The sequence below is a fragment of the Aythya marila genome (assembly GCF_965140915.1).
Source record: "Aythya marila genome assembly, chromosome: 4".
NCBI classification, from domain to species: Eukaryota; Metazoa; Chordata; class Aves; order Anseriformes; family Anatidae; genus Aythya; species Aythya marila.
Genome location: NC_139045.1, coordinates 6667281 through 6686839, shown reverse-complemented (window position 1 = coordinate 6686839; position 19559 = coordinate 6667281). Strand labels below are relative to the sequence as shown.

The 19559-nt window shown below is 41.9% G+C and overlaps 1 protein-coding gene across 3 annotated transcripts in view; it reads right to left on the bottom strand.

The window, feature by feature from the left end:
* Nucleotides 1-6675, bottom strand: part of MANBA (mannosidase beta) — a 51772-nt gene extending 45097 nt beyond the window's left edge. For all 3 annotated transcript variants that reach the window (XM_082760204.1, XM_082760205.1, XM_082760206.1), the window contains exons 1-2: nt 6449-6675; nt 124-218 (exon numbers count right to left, since the gene is read on the bottom strand). In XM_082760204.1, the coding sequence (XP_082616330.1) occupies nt 124-218; nt 6449-6631 (278 nt within the window). In that variant the 5' untranslated portion in view covers nt 6632-6675. The remainder of the gene's footprint in view (nt 1-123; nt 219-6448) is intronic.
* Between the last annotated feature and the right edge of the window lie 12884 nt (nt 6676-19559).

Sequence of the window (19559 nt, the reverse complement as noted above, 5' to 3'; positions counted from 1 at the left end):
TGTACATTATTGCATAATTTATTAGATAGAGAAGTAGCATGTAGATTTTGAGCTGACGGATTAACCAGCAATTCTGCATGACAGATACTGTAAAACTATTTTAGACATATCCTTATTGCATACCTGATGTCAAAAGGAGTTTTGAACGTCCTGCTGTAAGTCCAGTTATCCAGAGAGATCCACCTGTACATCACATCATTAAATCTGTAATATGGATCCTAATAACAGACCAAAAAAAAGAAAATGACATGACTCATTTAGTAATAGTGTTACTACATGAATATTCATTAGAAGAGCTCTTCTTAATTCGGACAGCCTGCAAATGCAAAACCCACCTAGTTCTGATATTTCTTTTTACCTTTGAAATAACATGTGTAAAGCGAAGCTTTGGCAATATTTGGCTTTAACTATATAGGTCATATCCTGTTTGCTATAATCATTCATACTGAAAATAGAAGGTGCAGGATTTGTCTTTATATAAGAAATGACTGGCCTGGAAATTAAAAAAAAAAAAAAAATCAAGACAGCTTGTGACTTAATGAGAGGAACAGAAACATGATGACCGTAATAACGATGGAGAAAGATTAAAAGGATTTTAAAGAGGCAAAAAAATAGCATTTTAGGCCTCTGGGGACAGCTGTGAACAAATCTTACAGTTTAAAATAATAGCAAATACTCCAGCTGTTTCATGTCAACCTGTGCTGATGCGGTAAGACTACGTGAAATTGGTTTGTTTAGAAGGAGGGAGAGAGCAAAAAGAGAAACATCGCAGTCTGGTTTGTTGCATAAAATTAAATGACTACCTTTGGAGAACAATGCTGCATTTATACCGAATGTGTTCTTTCCCCTTTAGTCACACTGCTCAGAAGAATAAAGGCACAGCTGGTACAAGCTACGTGCTCGGCCTGCCTGGCTTCACGCTGTGTTGTTATTACCTTGTGGCGGGTCACAGCGCTCCTCACCTCGGCTGAAGGGATCAGCTGCCACCCCGCTCCTCACAGCAGGGCGAGGAGAGGAGATGTGCTCCGTGTGGGGGGATCTGGGGCAGCCACCGACAGCTCGGTCCCATCCTCGGCAGCAGCTGCACGGCTGAGCTGCCTTCCCCAAACACAGACCAACCTCCTCTGGACTACAGGGCTCAAACCCAGCTACCAAGAGAGAGCAGGGCTGCATTACGGGTCACTTTGGGCAGGGTCCTCTGCAGCACCAGCACACCTCACCAGCTGCTCCAAACATCCACATCCATGCTGAAGAAAATCCGTCCACTTCTTTCTATTTTTTTTTTTTTTACTGGAACTCAATTTCTCTTCTCGTTTCAGGAGTCAGTATAAATACTGACAGTTCTGGATTTGAATTCTTCTGAAAAACATTGCTTTACATCTCACACTTGTGATAGGGGCAGGCTCTGCAATATAGACACAAGCCTATTTATACAGCAGAGCAATATTACAAAAAAAATATGGAATTACAGCATTTTAGTGTCTTTTCTCAGCAGCATAATCTCCCCTGAGTCCTGCAGCAATATAAATGCCAGTCCTTGAGCCCACAGAGAGGGCAAGTCATAGCCTTGCCTCATGTTGTGTTCTATCAATCAAACCTCTTGCCACAGTCTCTTACCAGCGTCAAGAAGCCTGGATGTTAAAGATGTCACAGAAGAAGGACCTGACATCTGGAGAACACAAAACTGTTCATCTAACAGCAGACAGACACGTAGGAGAGTTTCATCAGAGGCAAAAATTACATCATCAGATGGGCTCTTACAGAATCGTACAAATCCTCTCAATGTTTGAGGAAAATGGACCACAACAAAGAAAAATGACTTCTCCAATAAACTCATGAGATTACTGGCATCTTCATTACTAAAACAAACTGGTTTTGAGTGCTGGCAGATGTATCTATACAAGTCAAGCTGGCTGGATTTATTTGAAATAGAATTTCCTCCCGCATTACATCAGCTCCTATTAAAATTCGAGGTTCATTTCAGAAAACCGGATGAAGAAAAAGACAAATTTAAGAGCCCTGTAAGGCACTGGCAGAACTGGAAGGATGGTAAGCAATAGACTGCACATGTATTAAACACACTTCACATTCATTAGCTCAACATGTTCCTGGAAGCAAGCCGTGACGGGGTGGAGCCAGCTCCGGCTATTTTTAGAGCCCACCGAACGTGACAGCCTTGCGTTTTCCTGCTCTTTGCAATTTTGGGAAAAACACTCATCTGCTCAAGCTCCCTGCTTGCTTGTTCTCTACTCCCATCCTCAGCGCTGTAAGCGAGCAGCAGACAGCCTGCCGAGATGAAGAACTGCTGAAGAGCAGTGAAAGGAAGCAATTTCCCCTGCAGGTAGCAGGACATGAAAAGCGCCGGCAGGATGAAACAGCCGAGGGTTTTGATGTAAGCTCCTCCTCGCAGTGACCTTAAGGGGTTATGGAAAAGCCACGGTCATACGAGCCATGAACCTCTGAGCTTGGCAGGAAACGGAGGAGACACGGACACATCTCAAGGGAGGCTCAAAGCCTGCGTGTGTGGTGCTGGGCACGCAGGACCAGCTTCGGGGAGCATGGCACAAAGACCTGAAGGACACAGCAGGCAGATCAGCTTGTCATAGAATGAAATGAAAGAACAGGAATAAAAAGCAGATTCTTCAGCGTGATCCTACCGTTATTATGATCCAGATTGAAACTGCCTTGCAAGCTCCTCTCACAAATCACTTCTGCTGACAGTTTATAACAAACACCATTAAGAGAATCCTGCTGAAGTCACAGAATAGCCAAATAACTCCTTCAGGAGATATTTAATGATTTTGCTGTTGCCAACTTCAGACTTGAAGCAGATCAGTTAGGATGCTTACCTACACGCCCCAACGCCTTAGCACCTCAAGCAGCAGTACCCGTTCTTCATCGAGCTCAGCTTGAGGCAAAGCTGAGGCCAGTGGCAGCGAGGAGCAACCCATGCTCGTGGACCATGCGTTTTGGAAGCCTGTCCCAAGGCCGTTTGCTTTCAATAATTACTCTGCCAAAGCTGCTACTGAATGTCACCTGATGGTCAAGGTGTGATATAGCTGAACACAGCCAAACATTATGGCAGAATCAAGCTACAAGACTAGTATTAGTATAATTGATACGATGTTAATAGCCGTTTCTTAATACTCTCTGAACACTTTGCTGTACTTAAAAGGCTCAACTCTTACCTACAATTCTTACCTACTATAACTTCACAGGCATTTGAAGGAACTCCTGCTCATCCTAATTTTCACCAAGGTTTCAGGATGTTTCCACATATGCTCACACTGCTCATCAGAGTACGAACATTTCAACAAAAAATTATATTTGTATTAATGAACTATTTCATCAATGACTGCTGTTTAACCCGTTAGAACCATATGGTAACAAACCCAATTGTTACCTGGCATGATCTGAAAAATCTGGGCTTTGAAAAAGTGCCAGAAAACACGCAACTTAGTATTTCATATAAACATAGAAGCAGCTACAGAAAATACGCACTGTTTTACAGAACTGCAGAAATATCACTCGAGACATGTAAGCTTCTGTCTCTTCTAATATCTTTTACTACACAAGTAGGACCGAGACCACTGCAACCTTCTGTGTCAAGTGCACGCCCTGGTTGTACAATGGGGCACAAGCTGCACTGCTATCCAGCCCCTCTATTAGCATCACAGTTGCACACCCCCTATAATAGTTCTTTACAAATCAAAGTGACAGCTAATAAGACAAAACACCCTTTCTGTATGAATGCAAATGGCTGGCAGATGAGAAAATCCAGCTACAATAGCCATATTCATCAGGAGTGAAACTTTATAGGAGTCACCTGCCAGCAGTAACGGCACCAAGCAGCACTTGGGCAGTACACGCAGGAGGACTATTATTTCTAGCACAAAGATCTAATGCACGAGTTACCTGCTGATATATCTCACTTATCAGAACCATGCCTGAAAGAAAATACTAGGCTGGCAGCACAGTTAAAAACTCAATCTTCCAATCTTTTTTCAGAGATCTGGGGATAGCAATAGATTTGCTGCAAATTGGTGAAATGTCTGCACTTAGGTTCAGAAGCTTTGCACTGGCTTCACTCAAGTGACTACTAGCCTCCTTTAAGTGCATTTCTCCTTTTTTTGTTTTAATTTTACATGCAAACAGTAATAAGAGCTACTGATTCTGAATGAAACCTTATTAAAACAATACAGCAAAACAATAGTACTTCAGTAGGAACCTTGGAAGCATCTTCTCCAAGAGCGTTTTCTAAGATCCGTACATTTGGTGCTTTCAAAAAGATGGGTTCATCCAATGCAAATGTTATGAGCCAAAGAGCGCCAACATCTCTAGAAGGAATCCTAAGAGGATCCAGAGAGATGAGTAACAAACCCTCAGTGCCAGAGCTTTCTTTCAATTCAAATGTACAGCCTGCACAGCCGATTGACATGAAGCTACAGACGTGCAACCAGCTACAGTGTCCCTGGGCAGAAACACTTTGCGCCTCAACCTAAATTCAAAACAAACCACATATTGGCAAGTAAGCTGCTTGCAGCCTACTCTTGCAATCTAAACCACGCTTTGCAGGCTTAGAAACCAGCAGCTTCTTTTTGATGCCTTCCTCCCCATCATCTGTGGGGCACCCACCAGGCTCCTCTGCTGGGTGTAGGTCCTCCCAAGACTCATTTATTTTACCCTTGTGTTGTGGGTGCTCTCCCATGAAAAAAAATCCCAAGGCTAAGGAAGCAAAGGATGCGGTGCTATTTGCCATGTGCAAACCACACAGGAGAACAGCAAACAGACTTCGCTGGGCCCCTGAACATATGGGTCTTGCTGTGCAGAATTTAATTCCCACCAGTTTTGTTCTCCTGTTTTCTGAAGACCAATCTTCACTTTGATTACAAACAGAAAGATTTTGGATTGCTGTCCTAGTTACGATTTCAGTGGGATGAACAAAAGCTCTACACTCCATGGCAGGGAGCAAAAGGAGCAAATGGAAAAAAATAAATAAACAGGATCAAAGCTTTTGTACTTGGACAACTGCAATAAAACTCTTAATTCTACACTTGACACAACCCTAAAACAGTCTGATTTCTAGAGATAATAAGCACTGATGAAATGGGGCAACCTGTCTCTAAAATTCTGGCTGTGTACACACTTTTGTATAAATACAAAAATATGATTTTAGGCAGCTGCATTCAAAATGTTTGGCCATAAGCATTTTCACCAATGAAAAAAAACTCTGGACGAACAACTGCGCTGTACTTTTTTTGCAGCAGGAAGGTGACAAAGAATTGTGTCACCAGCTCACTCCAAACAACCCAGGTTTGCTGCCGGTGAGGCAGGTCAGTCCCCTCGGCTCCCGGGCAGAGCACGCTAATCCTAATGCCACCAACTGAGCGCCAGCTTCCACACCACTGTGGTTTCACAGCTGGCCCTACCAGCACGTGCCCAGAGCAAGCCCATACTTGCACGGACGTAAATGTGTTGTAATCGCCCACAAATAACCATCGTCGATTTAATTAGCCTCGTGCCCATCTTCCTATCCGCAAGAGGCGTGCTGCAGGCTGACTAAGCTCTCCTACCTGTGTGCAGACTCGGGATCCTGCCCAGGCACACCAGAGTTCACCATCATTTCCAAATACCACACTGCTCCTTGAAATGACTGAAATTACGAGTCGGTTTACAGCAGTGCAGCTAAATTAGCGATCCCATTTTCTCACTTCGTAAGAGCACTTAATGTGCGAGTAGTTAAATGTGAGTCTTTCGTACCGTCATTAACTTGTGTGCGTGAGTCAGTGCGTTGGTCACAGTTTCTCCCGGATGATTATTCACACTTATTAGAGCACTGCCTCACAGCACAGCCAAACATCTGAGACATCCAGCTTATCTTATGCACTCTGCGTGGCATGAAGGGGCACAGCCCTCGTCGCTGATCCTCCACGGATTCTCTACCTGCCCGCTGCATTTTTTAAAACTTGCTTTGAAAAGCTGTTTTAACACCTTTCTGTTCACACCTAACTAGTTAGTGCAGGATGGTGGTCTCAAGGGTCACAATTACAGAATAGAAAACGTTAAATTTAGAAAGTATTGATTAAATAAATACCGGGCAGGAAATGCAACGCTGGGCCCTTAAGATGATATATAGGTATGCCTGATACACTTGGACAGCAGGATGCTCTTTTGGATTTTTTTTAGTGTGGCGGCTTATTTATCAGTTTTATAAACGATCCTGTTAGCTTCACCGTGTTCTGTGCCTTCTGTTTCACTTACAGCCTACATAAATCCTCGTAAAAAGGCATCTCAGCGACGACCCCGGCTGAGCACCACGCTCCTTGAGGTGCTGAGCCGCGGTGTCAGGGTGATGCCATCAGGACAAACTTTGCTCCCGCCCTACAGCTTGTCCCAAAAAGAGTCCGAGGCTCCGCACCCGGGCACCCCCGGCGGCTGCCCCCCGTACCTGGACGAGACCCCGGCGGCTCAGGGCGGTGTGGGCGCAGCCCGGCACCTCCGCCGGCAGCCGCAGCGAGCCGTTGCCGTTGCCCAGCCGCCAGCTGCCCCTCAGGCTGCGCACCTCGGGGCCGCCCCATGCCGCCGCCACCGCCAGCAGCAGCGGCAGCGAGAAGATGGCGGCGCCGCCCATGGCCGCTGAGGGTGGTGGTGGTGGGGGGGGAACGGGGACGGAGCGCGGCCGCCCGGCCACGTCGGCGCCAAGCCCGGGGCGGCGCCTCGGGCTCCTCCCGCCGGCCGTTAACGGGGCTGAGGGGAGGGAAGATGGCGCTGAGGTGGAAGGGCTGAGGGCTCTGCCCCTGCCGCCCCGACAGCGGGAGATGGGGCAGAGGGTTTGAGGCGGCCCCCAGTGCTGCCTCTTTTAAGTCTGCCCTCTTTAACAGAAGGCTGGTGAAGGAGCGCGCTGGGTGCTGACAGAGAAGCGCCAGGGCGGTAGCTGTGGGTTTTGTTTATAAAAGCCGAGCACAGTCATCCACAGCGGAGCAAAAGGGCAAGCTCCGCGGAAACGAGGCGGACACCCTCCTCAAACCGCACCACAGGCTTCCTGCGGGCCCTCGCTACCTCAGGCCCTTCCGTCACAGCCCAAAAACATAAAGCGTGAGTGAAGGGAGTAAAAAGCACACGGTGCCACCACTTCTCACTGCATTTCACCACCAGGACTTGGAGATGCCATGTACCACCAGAAGTGTGCACTTTGCTGAGCTCTTCCCCCAGCTGAAGCTGCACTAAAAGCAGCTGTGCAGTCCCCTGCATCTCGTGTTTACAGATACAGAAAAGAGCCCTTGCAATTGCAAGAATCACCAACCCCAGTGCTACCTGCTAGAAATAATGTCGTGACACCACAAAACAACAAAGAGTATCTATGAACCTTCATTATTAATTTCCCCCTAGGCCTGTTTAGCTGCGAGCGGGCTAGAAAGCAGTTTTGCTTTTCTTTGGATGCAAATGATTTTATTCCCCTCACGCAGCTCAACACGAAATTTAAAGTGCTTCTTTCAGCCACCGCTCCACAGCCTTAGATTAATACTTGGGGTATTCTGGGTGTTTGTTATTGTTGTTTCTTAAAGCACAGCTGATTAAATGAAACTTCCAGAAATCTACTGCGTGAATAAGCTCAACATAGCCCTTGCATTTTTCATTTATACAATTCTTACTCCACTTCTGAGCAACATCAGAATCTAAGGCAGGTAGGTTACTTGTCGCACAATACTCTCAAATGAGAAGGTGAAATGTGCTTAAAAACAGAAAATCATGCAAAATGCTCTAAAGTCATAACATTACCATTAGGATCATAGCTTCCTGCTACTCTATGATTTTTTCCCCTCTTTAAAACAAAATAGTCAGGTCACTGTGCATCCAAAGCAAGCAAAACTACTAAAGGTAGTTTATCACACGTAGTTTATCATACGTGTGATTCTGCACAGAAATGCAACCAACTAATACCATTCCAAGGAACCTCAACTAACTGTGGGGTTTTATCTCTATTCTGTTTTTCCATTTCTGGCCTTATGTTTCCTTATTGTCTGTAATTATGGACTGTAAAATTAGAGGAAGGAATACGTAAAGCACCTTGGGATGCCTGAGTTAATTACTTCAGCAACGTATATACACTTCATATTCCAAGTCACATAAGAATGAAGTATGAGTGACGCATGAAAACATGCTGCTGCTCCTGGCACACAGCATGGAGCATAAGAGTGAACTACAGACAAGAATAGGAATAACGAGGGTTTTGTTGGTTTGTTCGTTTGTTTTAGCTGCTGGCTTTCACACAACTAATTTAGCACACTTTAAGAATCCACCCTAGATACATCCTTAGAAGATTTAGAACGTCCTCTTGGGCTGACAACCCTTCATTTCAATTTAAGAGAAAAATGCCAGCCCTTCCATACATCTCTTGTATAAAATATACTATATAACCATGGGTGATTTTTTTTCAGAGCACAGTTCTAATAAATACTGGTTCAAGAAACAGCACCTGATTCTCATTTTATCACTCTGAAACCCCTCTGCTACCAACTTCGAAAAGGAATGGCTAGAGCCCACACTGACAACAGAGTCTGTGCAGAAATCTAGCTATGAGAACAGTTACTCTGTGTGTATTTTTAAGACCAAGTAACCCACGTTCAATATATTGGCTAATTGAAATCCAGGTCCCATTTGAGCTGAACTCCCAGCCATCTTTTAGTAAGACAGGCAAAAAAGACTACTGTCGTAGAAGATTGAGTTACCTCAGCTGGCTTCACACGTTGTAGAATTCAGTCAAAATAAATAACTGTCTTCTCACCTTTAAAAGTTCAGACTATAAATCCATTATACACTAACAGTACAAAGTCTTGTTCTGTTTCTGCCCTCATCTGTCAATGAGTAATGCAAATCAGCTTTTGGGACTGTCACAAAACTCAGTGTATTTTCTTTAAACTCACTCATACAACACTAAAAGCATTTAAAGACTGTGGTGCTGCCTGAGAGATCTTCTGGGATGTTATTTCTCAAGAAGCAGATTTATAGAGGATTAAGTTTTAATGCTACTGAAGAACAACTGCAAGCTGCCTTTTTTCCTTGTGTCCCCCCCCCCTTTTTTTTTTTTTTTTTTTAAACTTTTTCAGCAAGTCATGTGATAGCTTCCCAGTAAGAAGGAAACTGCATTTCAAGATGTTTACTGTACTTCCGTGTTTTCTTTGCCTTTTATTTTTCTGCCGAAGACTGACTGAGGCAACACACAAAAAACACTAAAAACAATGCTGTAATTAAGTATTCTGAGAACATGCTGTTTCCTTGTTCAAGGCTTATAATCAAGTTAAATCATGTCTCATTTTCATGTCTCAGTTATAGGGTTTTTTTGTTTATTTGTTTGAGGGTATTTTTAAGCAAATGACATTTTTACCGTTTAAAGATACTACATTCTGAAAGGCTGTGTTAAACTTTTAAGACACACAGCAAGATCTTTTGTGCAGCTTTCTTTTGTTGTGTACCATATTCCATCTTTCTGAAATGCCACATTATTTTGGGAGGTTACTACGACTCTTACGAGACTGCAAGCAGATATTCTTTATCAACTAAGACAAAAAGCTGCGCGTAAAACCATGCCTTTGGCTATATTAGAATAAATTCAGAGTAGTTCCATTGAAGCTGCTCAAATTCTGCCGTGTTAATCCAAAAGTCCTTTGTTGCCAATTGCTATGCAATCTCTATCATCATGACAGGCTGTAGATGCTTTCTCTTTCAAATTCAAGTTCAGTGAGTTCATACAAAGGTTTTAAACAAACAGGTTCTCACAGATTTGGCTGCGGTACTTTAAGATCTTACTGCCCCCACCTGTCCACCCTGTATCATTCTTCTGCTACAGGTTGCCACCTCTGAAGCAAAATAGGACTTGCGTTCACACCAGTCCATGCTGGCGCTTGCAGTCTTTTGTACGCCACGGCAGATCCCACCACCAGCAGCAGTTTGTCAAAGCAGCATGACAACTGAAGGGTCACCTACTCTGGGGAGTTCTGCACTGATGCAGCAACACTGAGGTGTTGAGGGATTTTTGTAACAGTAAAGATCCCATGGGTTGCTACAACTGAGCAAACCAAGCTACCAGGATGACTACAAGAAGTTCCCATGACAGTGTTCCCACATTGACCAATTGAGGAATTGAGAGAAATACTGTTGCCAGCAGCTGGCTTCAAGGGCAAGGTCTACATGACTGCTAATCACAAGGTGGTTGTTTTCTTGCAGGTGGGGTTGTTTTCTTGTAGTTGTTTGTTGTCTGAGTGCTTTTGACCAATAATGTGTGAGACACTATCCACCCACCCCTGTTAAGTTCACTATAAAAGTCAGGCTATTCGGGTAATAAAATGGAGCATGATCTGACCATACTGGTGTCTGTCGTGCTTTCGGCCGTTCTTCCTGCAACACTGACGCAGATGTGTTGAATAAATACTGGTGTAAAAACAGGACTGGTGTTTGGACCATCATATATCTCTTCTGACAGTATAGCACATCTGCATGAAAGCTTACGTACAGCTCCTCAACATAATGCACATCCTCTGCTTCATCACTGCCTCTACAAAACAAAACTGCTATGCAAAATAGTTACTTTCTCAGCGGGCGTAAAGGAAATATGGTGCAGGGAGCCTTACGGCTATAGATTTGTAAAGGATGGACAGATAGAATAGATTTCAAGCATTATTTTATGTTTATCTTGAATTCCATCCCAAAAGGGTGCTAAAAATAAAATGAGGAATTAAATTAACATTGCTTTTAGATGAGGACACTGTTAATACATCACTAGAAGAGAATGTTGTACTAGGTTATCATGAGAAAAGTACAAAATGCCAACTTAAGTGGCAGGCCTTAAGTTTCTTTTATAATTATTTTAAAATCTGTAAGTCACTGCAAGGGTATTTCCTCAGCAAACAAAATTACTCAGCCCTAATAATCATGTGCAATTCAAGGTAAGTATGTGGAAGCGAAGCTACTGCTCTAGGCAAATGCTATATGGAGGGGAAACAGAAAAAAAATAGGCAATAAGAATTTTAAAATTGCATATGCAGAAAGGTGGCCAATACCTTGACTATGCCCTTAAATTTGATCAGGTATGCCAGGGAAAAAGCTGTATTTCTACCCCTACATAGCATCTTGCTTTGAGATGGGATCAAACCAAAGGACTCGGGTTTCACAGTACCACCTTCCAGGGCACAGACACAAAAGGCGTTAAGGATCTTAAAAGCCAGCATGATCAGGTTTCTAACGACAGCCTCCTTAGAAGATGGATTTCTCCCAGCTTTTATTCTCTTTGGTTTATGAACAATTTTGAGACAATCAATCTGTTTATAAGATTATATAACACTGACCATTGTCATTCACCCCGTCTCATGAGCAGAAAGTTTCCGTCTGCAGACTAGGCATGGTGCTGTCCAAGCTACCTGTGAACTCTCATTAAAACTTAAAAGTTATCTGGAAACAAAACTGATTCTCTGGCATTTAGAGGAAAGCAGCAGTACATGTGGGGACAACAGTACGAAACAGCTTGCTTGGCCTCTCTCAGAGGTCTGAAACTAGTCACCTGTAACCACACTACAACACATGACTCGTCCCTAAACACCTGCAATTAAATCCCTCAAAATGTCGGTGTCAGAGGTAGCACACTGTTTCTCCCGTGACGGAAGTTTGAGAGGCTTCAGAGTGTTACTGATGTGGTGTGCTTCGCCGGGCACCTTGCCAGCTGAGCGCAGGACATACCAAACAGCTTACACTGAAATATGAGAGGCACATCCATCCTGCTGTTTTAATGGATGTTTTCCTTGCAGGTGAATATTATGAGGATGTCAACAAAAAATTTATAGCCGATAAACTGGATGAGTAAACTTAAATGGATTTGAAGACGGACCAGGTCAGGACCTCTGTTTCTCAAACTCAAGTGGGGTAACACACCTGCTTCAGCAGCACCACAGAGATCATTAGGACCCGCTCCTCCCATTCATTTCCACAAGCCCCTGGGAACATGCAAAATAACTTTACTGAAAACTGCTGGTGCTCCAGAGTCACTTCTTCCCCCTCCTGAAACAACGATTTAGCATCTAGGAGACTTGCTAGACTTCTTCACCAAGGAAGTCTCTGCTGAATGAACTCACGTCCCACTTGGGCAACAGTAAAATCCTAACAACCTGCAGCCTACCTACAAAAAATCTTCACTCATCTAAACAATTCCAGTGCAAACCCCTTAATGTAAAGGAGCTACATTCCTGTGCCATTCAGGATGCTACATACCGCATCACTCACTGCACTGGCACAAAGATTTGAGGCATAAGAATTACAGAAACTGACTCACACATGTTAACCAAGCAGACATACTTTACTATGGGCTCTATTTTTTTTTTTTTAATGTCTCAATATATAAAAAAAAGCTACTTTATACATGCCCACCTGTGGAAAAGTGATACATGTTTTTTTTTTGTTTTTTTTTTTTTTTTTAAAAAAAAAAAAAAAAAGGAAGCAAGGCTTAAGACTACCACAACAAAAAGAATAAGTACTGTTTTTGACTACAAATATCCTGATTTGCTACTATTCAAAAGGTTAAAGAGTATTTTGATACCTGCACTGGAAGTGGGAAGGCAGACAGTAGTTTTATGGCTATAAGCACGGTAAAGAGGAATTTGTGAACTGGTATAGCCCTACTGAAGTGGGAAACACCACACCATAACTTCAGTATGGTGTGAAAATGTATAGAAATAAATGTAAATGTAAATAAATATTCGGCATGCATTTTGGTGTCTCACTTCACAGAAGTTCCATTATATTCTGAATGTAATTCACATTTTAACTATTAATGAATTAGAGTGACCAGACACTTAAGTTTTGGGCACTTTTTACATGCTAGCAAAATAAAGAGCATTCAGCAAACAGTAATTTCCAAAGGTAAGCTTAAAACGCTTCTTCATCACAGAAAACTGTCATGAGTCCAAAGGGTTATGAAGCGCTTACAAAATTTCTTCATCTTTAACGGTTTAAGATGCAAAATCATCTTGCAAATTTATCTGTCAATAAAAGTGGACCGACTGTTCTATGATGCCGATTCTCTCAGCATTTTTTGAATATGGTTTCATCAGCAGTGGTCATATTGACAAATGCAGTTTTCATGCCTAGATCTATGCCCTGAGGAACTTCATTCACACCAGAGATACTTAAAGTGTTAAAAGCAAACAAACTAAAAACCAAACAAACCCCCACCCACGATAAAAAAAACTCAAAAGTTATTTAGGCAATTTAGTCTAAGTAGTAGTTCAGTACGCCTAGCAAGTTGAAAAATAACTACAGTTTTTCTCATCACCCCCTTCTGAGGCCTCCCTACTTGCTCACAGCCCTGGAGGTGTAATTCGGAGGACAGAAGGGCGCAGCCAAGCTTCTCCCTGCTGTTGTCCACTTTGACAGTTAACAGTGGAGAGCTTAACACGGACGTGAAAAACCCACTGCATTGCTGAGAAGTCACTGATTGTTTAGGAAATGTCCCGGTGGCAATCTAAACTTGTGGATTTTTTTTAAGGCCTCTTCTGTTCTGTTGTGTTTTCTTAATACCAAGGATGCTGATCCACTGTTTATCCTTTCAGCTTCCCGGCAATGATCCATGATCTCGTAACCACAAACTGTGATTACTGCTATTTCCTCCTAGCAGAGCTCTTCTGGAAGGGCTTATCAGCTAGCTACAGCTGGCTCAGAAGGTACATCTGGCTGCTCTCTCCACTGCCCACACCCTAAAGTAGCCATGATACACATATCAGTCTAAGCTACGTAACTTTTCTTTACAAATTCAGTGAGACTGACAACATTGAGATCTTCCCCCTCACTTTGTCCCAGCATATCTGCACTTTGGATTCCTAATCTTAACACACAGCTGTTCTTTCACATTTACTTTGAGCTTCAGAAAGCTTAACCTGCTTATTATTTCTGAAAGCTTTCCTCCTACCTAGAGCCACTGCAGCAAGCTTAAGAGATTCTAAAGATTGCTAGAAATATTCTTTACTAACAGTTACCCTTTCTCCTTTTCTTCATGTCTTTGCACCTCACAAAGCACAGCGTGCTCTAGCAATTGCCTGAAATCCTGGTTCTGAATTTAGAAGTGCTCAGAGCCCCCAGACACTGCCAAGCTAAGTTATAGGGAAGAGATTCCCCTTTGGACCAGGGAAAGCAGCAGAAAGAAGCCCTAACAGCATGGCTGCACTATGCAAAAAAAAAATAATAAAAAAATAAAAATAAAAGTGCAAAGAAGTTCAGGTTTCTAAATGGTGGAGGCAAACACTGCAGGGTAGCTGTGAGAGGGAAAACAAAACTGGGAGGACGGGTCAGCTCCAACCCACTTCTGTATGAGGCGTCTTGCTCTGGGAACTTAGAGATGTTTCCATCTCAAGCTAATGGCAACTTCTCTTTTCATCTTCCTGTTTTTGTTTGTTTGTTTTGGTGGTGGTGGTTTTTATATTTTTGGTTTTGTTTTAGTTAAGAATAGCATGATATGTATCTACGGCCAGAAAGATGACACAGAAGCTAAGCTTAAAAAAAAAGCTGTTTTCAGCTTAAAAAGCTGTTTCAAGGAAATCATCTCAAGGAAACAGAGTTTCCTTGATTCAACTTCCTTGAAACACTTTAACATCCCAAAGTTCGAAGGTACCTGGTCAATGTTTTCCAGAAGGCTGTTTTTCCATCAGTTTTTGTTCTGAAAACCTGGAATATTTTTCTACACTATGTATCAAAGAACATTACATGTACAAATACATTTCAGGGTTACCTGCATTTTCTTAAAGCTCAAGTTTTCTTACATCATCTATAGGTAAACCCAAAAGAATGCACATTGACCTCTTCCCCAATTTATAAACACAAAGTTAAGACAATGAAAAATTCCCATCCTTAACACTACAACACTGAGTTCAAGGGGCAGCATATAAATTAGGGGTGGAGAAAGCAAGAAAAAAAAACCAACTATCTAAGTAATAGTCAACTACCTACCTCCCATCTAATTCAACTGCTTGTGATTGCGTAACCCTACCTTGAAGTGTAGCTTTCAATGAATTTGGAATGGATTCTCAGGAAACATAAATCACAGTGTAAACAAGACTTAGGGATATCCTCATGAAATACAACTCAAACTGTAAAAAACATTAATAAAATAAGTTAATACGGCTGGCAATAGAAAAAGGTCACACTTACTATACCCAAATTCTCCCTCTTAAATTTGTTCTTTATCAGCATTTGTCCCATAGTATCTCACTACCCAGCTTAGACCTCATTCCCAATCAAACCATAAGCCCAAAAACCGAAATATTTTCATACAAATACAGGGTGAAAGGAGGCTTGTACTGGTGTAAATTGCATGTACTTAAGCGCACCCATGGGCTTACACGTTGCAATTAAAGTCTTTAAAAAGTAGTGGTTTTTATAGCACTACTGTATATCAGTGTGTAGAACTGCCACCTTCTGAGTGTTTGGACATGCCTTATTTATGCCAAGCTATACCCAACTATATAGAAATAATTGTATCCTAAGGATTTTATAACCCTTATAACAAATACGATGGTCACCGCCACATTTTAAAAGAGTAACACATAACAACTGTGCAAAATAATCATCTGGAAAGCCACATTCATTCTGTCTTTCGGGGGCCTTATGTTTATACCCGCTACATACAATGGGTTCTGGGCTTGCAGAATCACACAAAGGATTAAAATACAATAATGACAGGCTGCTTTTGTAAGCTTACATGGTAGGATTTTCTACTCAGATCATAGCATCATTGAAGCAAGATGGCCTTTGAACATCATGGATCTCACTCGCATCTTGTTTTTTAATTTAAATGCATTTGTATATGGTTTGTCCACTTGCCTTTCAAAAACAAAACAATAAAAAAAATGTCAATTAGACAAGACAGATGCTTAAGAGGAGCAACATTTTAAGGGGCTTCTCTCACTGATACAAAGATTTGAACAGCACTCAGTCCCACACACCAAATTTAGCTCTCCAGCCAGAACTCACCAATTCTCTAACTGGATGTATTGGTACCACGTTCTGGAAGCTGTCTTGCTCTCCACTAAGGTTGTCAACTGAACTCCTACAGTAGCTAACAGTGATACTTTCCTCAACGCTCTTTTGAGTACAAAGTCTAGTATTTTATGAAGAGATCTGGACCTCTGGCTTCAATAAAAGAATTCCAAACCTTGCAATAAGAAAAAAAGAACAAAATAATGGTTATACTTTGAATTTTCCAATTCTAAGGTACCTGTGAATTAGTTACTTAGCTTTTCTGTATTCGTTATCAGAGGAGGATTAACAGCTTTGTGGAGACTCTGTAGACCTCAGTTTAGCAAGAGCAGCCTTCCCCAAAGAATTAACAGCTTCATACTAAACTAAATGCCAAAGCTATTACACATCTTTGCTATTCACCTTCACACGTTTGTCAGGATGAAAGGGTTATAGACTCATGCTAAGCTCTGTACACAAGACTGCACCTTGCAGCTCCTGACTTAGATGGCAACAGGGCCTGGGCTGTGCAATAAAAAGTAAAGTCGCATTCCAGAAAGTTGCCGTAAAACTCAAGACAGGACTCATGACTACATGAGCATGGTTTTCTTTCAGACTTGAATCAAATGCTGTGAGGTAAGAAACGCTGAGGCTACTCTGGTCAGAAAAAAATAAAATAAAATAGGCTTGATGTAGGAACAAGCATCAGCTTATCTTTTCCTCAGCACAGATTAAAGTACCCCACTCAGTGCCCCCCATCAATAAGGTACAACCACAGATCAGGGATCAGTCAAAAGCAACCTTACAGAAACTGTTGTCGAAAAACACGTTCTGGTCAATGTTCCAGGTCTCCCGATGAAACTCCCTTCCCTCATATAAAAGCTTCCCTGCTTGCATACAACATTGAATTCTCCCAGTCAGGCTTTCCCAATGGACAGGAGAGAGGGAGGAATAATAAAAAAGACAGCAGCTGATGAACTATTGCATACACACCTGCAACAGCTCATCTGTCTACACCCTGAGTTATTCTTACTAAGACAGGTCTGCACTGGTATTCTTCAGCAGGCTAACTTGGACACTTAAAATTACAACTATTACAGCTATCTTATTGCAGCTTATTTTGAAGCCAGTGGATTTTACCCTGCATTGTGCTGATGTCTGACAGCAACGCATTTGCACCTCACAGTGATATGTGCAGCGCATCTTTACCTTATGTATCTTCTCGTTACATTTCTGCAGTTTTGCTTCCTGCTTTACCATGCTTTCTCTGCATTGTCCCTGCACTGTTCCTAGCGTATAAGCCCTCAGCCTTATACTCTAAATACTTCAGCCATAATTTCAACTACCTTTTAAACAAACAATTGCCTATTGAGGACAGAATCCAACACTTCTCCAACTTATGTCTATTCTAGGTTTATGTTAGAGGCACTGGGGTAAAATACCATCCTTTCAATTGCACCAAGAACTGCAGAGCACAAAACAAGCACATTACTCCTACCAGCAGCTGGGGGGTTGTTTTTGCTTTTTTTTGTGTGGGATGGGGGGGGGTGTTCAGGCTTTAGGGGATTACAGTATAGTCTATATTCTAGTGAAACCTTTATACCTCAAGATCCTTTACTGATCATAGATTATTTCTCTCATTTCATTGTGCCAATTTGCTTCACTTAACTCACTAAAGGAGACAGTTCCCTTTGCTTCCCTAGTCTTAATGGATAAAAATTAAATGCTTTTTCTCATTTTTGTTGTTCTAACGCCTATAAACACAGCAAGAAATCTTCAGCTGCATTCCAGCTTTTACCATGTGTTAAGCATTATTAAGGACTTGCAGTCTGGAGATTTCTTTTGAATCACTAGCCACACATCTGATGTACCTATTGAATCTGCTTCAGATTACGATGCTTTTAAGACTTTTTTGAACAAAGAAGAATCTGAAGTAAAATTACTAGAGAACAACAAATGGAAGTTGCAGAAAATAACACAATAAGAAGTTATTTAGACTGCCTCTGCCTGTGACTGCTTAAGCCATTAAATTCTTTTTGTTAGTGCCATTTCTTTTTTACATCTAACAATATGTCTGCACACTTATACATTAACCTGTTGTCTTTTAATCATTTGCCAGGCTGCAGCTCCATCCCTCCACTGAAATCAAACCTCACTGTTGTGGTCTGCTTAAAACCAGACTTTTGTTTCAGAGCTAACATCTACGATCTTTGTATAAAATAGCAAGGTGCAACTAGGTGTTCTTATACAAACATGTAATAATGTACTTACACTCATTTTCAACCAAGACAGACAAAGATGCTGTATGCAACAATAGACAGGGAAAGAAAACGAACCTCTCTAAGCAATTCTACAGATCAATTTTTTCTGCAACTCTGAGAAGACTCAGCAATATGCTTGAAGTCACTCAAACTTTTTCAAGTAAAATTTGAATAACTGACTGGAACCATGTTGTCAAATTCAAACTCCATTTAAACATAGCAAGACCTCTTCAGGAAAAAAACAAAACAAAACAAAACAAAAAAACTGATGTACAACTTTCTTTCCTTGATACATGTTTTTAAGTTTAAGTACCTTGGCTTAACTCATTTTCTATGAATACCCTCAAATAAAAGCCATTTAAAAATTTAGATTTCCATTTCAAGACTTTAGTGTGAACCTGGCTCCTCCATTCTGAAGCTATTACCATGTTTAACATACTAAAATAAGGCTTTTAATTAAGATCTGGACAGGGCAACTCACTTCAATGCTTTCCACAACCTTCAGCTTTCACAAGTTCAAATTGTCTGTTTGTTCCTCTGTATATTTCTCTAAAATCAAGACCTACTATGTACTTCCTAGGCTTTCAGTAGGTAGATTACTCATTGAGGTAATCACTAATTAACCTCTCTGTTTCGGTAGAAGCTCTTAACTTCTTTCATCTCCCCACAGGCCTACACTAACCAGCTTCTCCCCACAAGCTCCCACCTCCTTCAAGAGTGAGGCCCAAACGCAACTTCCACAGCGAGCCTGCGTGCGACGCTACCCAGGACCACTTCAAGGACAAAACACTTGCTATGTTACCTCACAAATGTAAGATTTAAGTCTCAGCATGACCTCTGGCACTCAGTTATAACATCTGCAATTCACCCATAATTCTTTCATCAAAAACATGCTTTCCAGTTACAGGAAGTTACCACAGAAGTTTACCACAGAAGTATTATCACAGATATACAAGAGAAATACATAGCGGTCCAAAGAACACTTCCATGTAATATTTTACTATCTTCTCCTTCCTTCACCCTCCCTCATCCACACCCCTTTGAGATTTACAAAGTCCGGTGCCTTACATCTCACAGGACACCTTCCTAGTTGACCACATAGGTGACTTCAGTGGCTATGGCTCCAAGACAAAACAATAAGCATGAGATTAACACAGTTCCCCAAAAGGTAAGAACAACAGGTTCACCAGCTTAAAAATACAAGCTTTTACCTCAGTAGCAATGCTATTGGCAGCTGTATTTCGAGTATAACCAATTCCAGCAAAACGGTGCAAGTAAAAACCTTTGGTTAGCAAGGCAGAAACA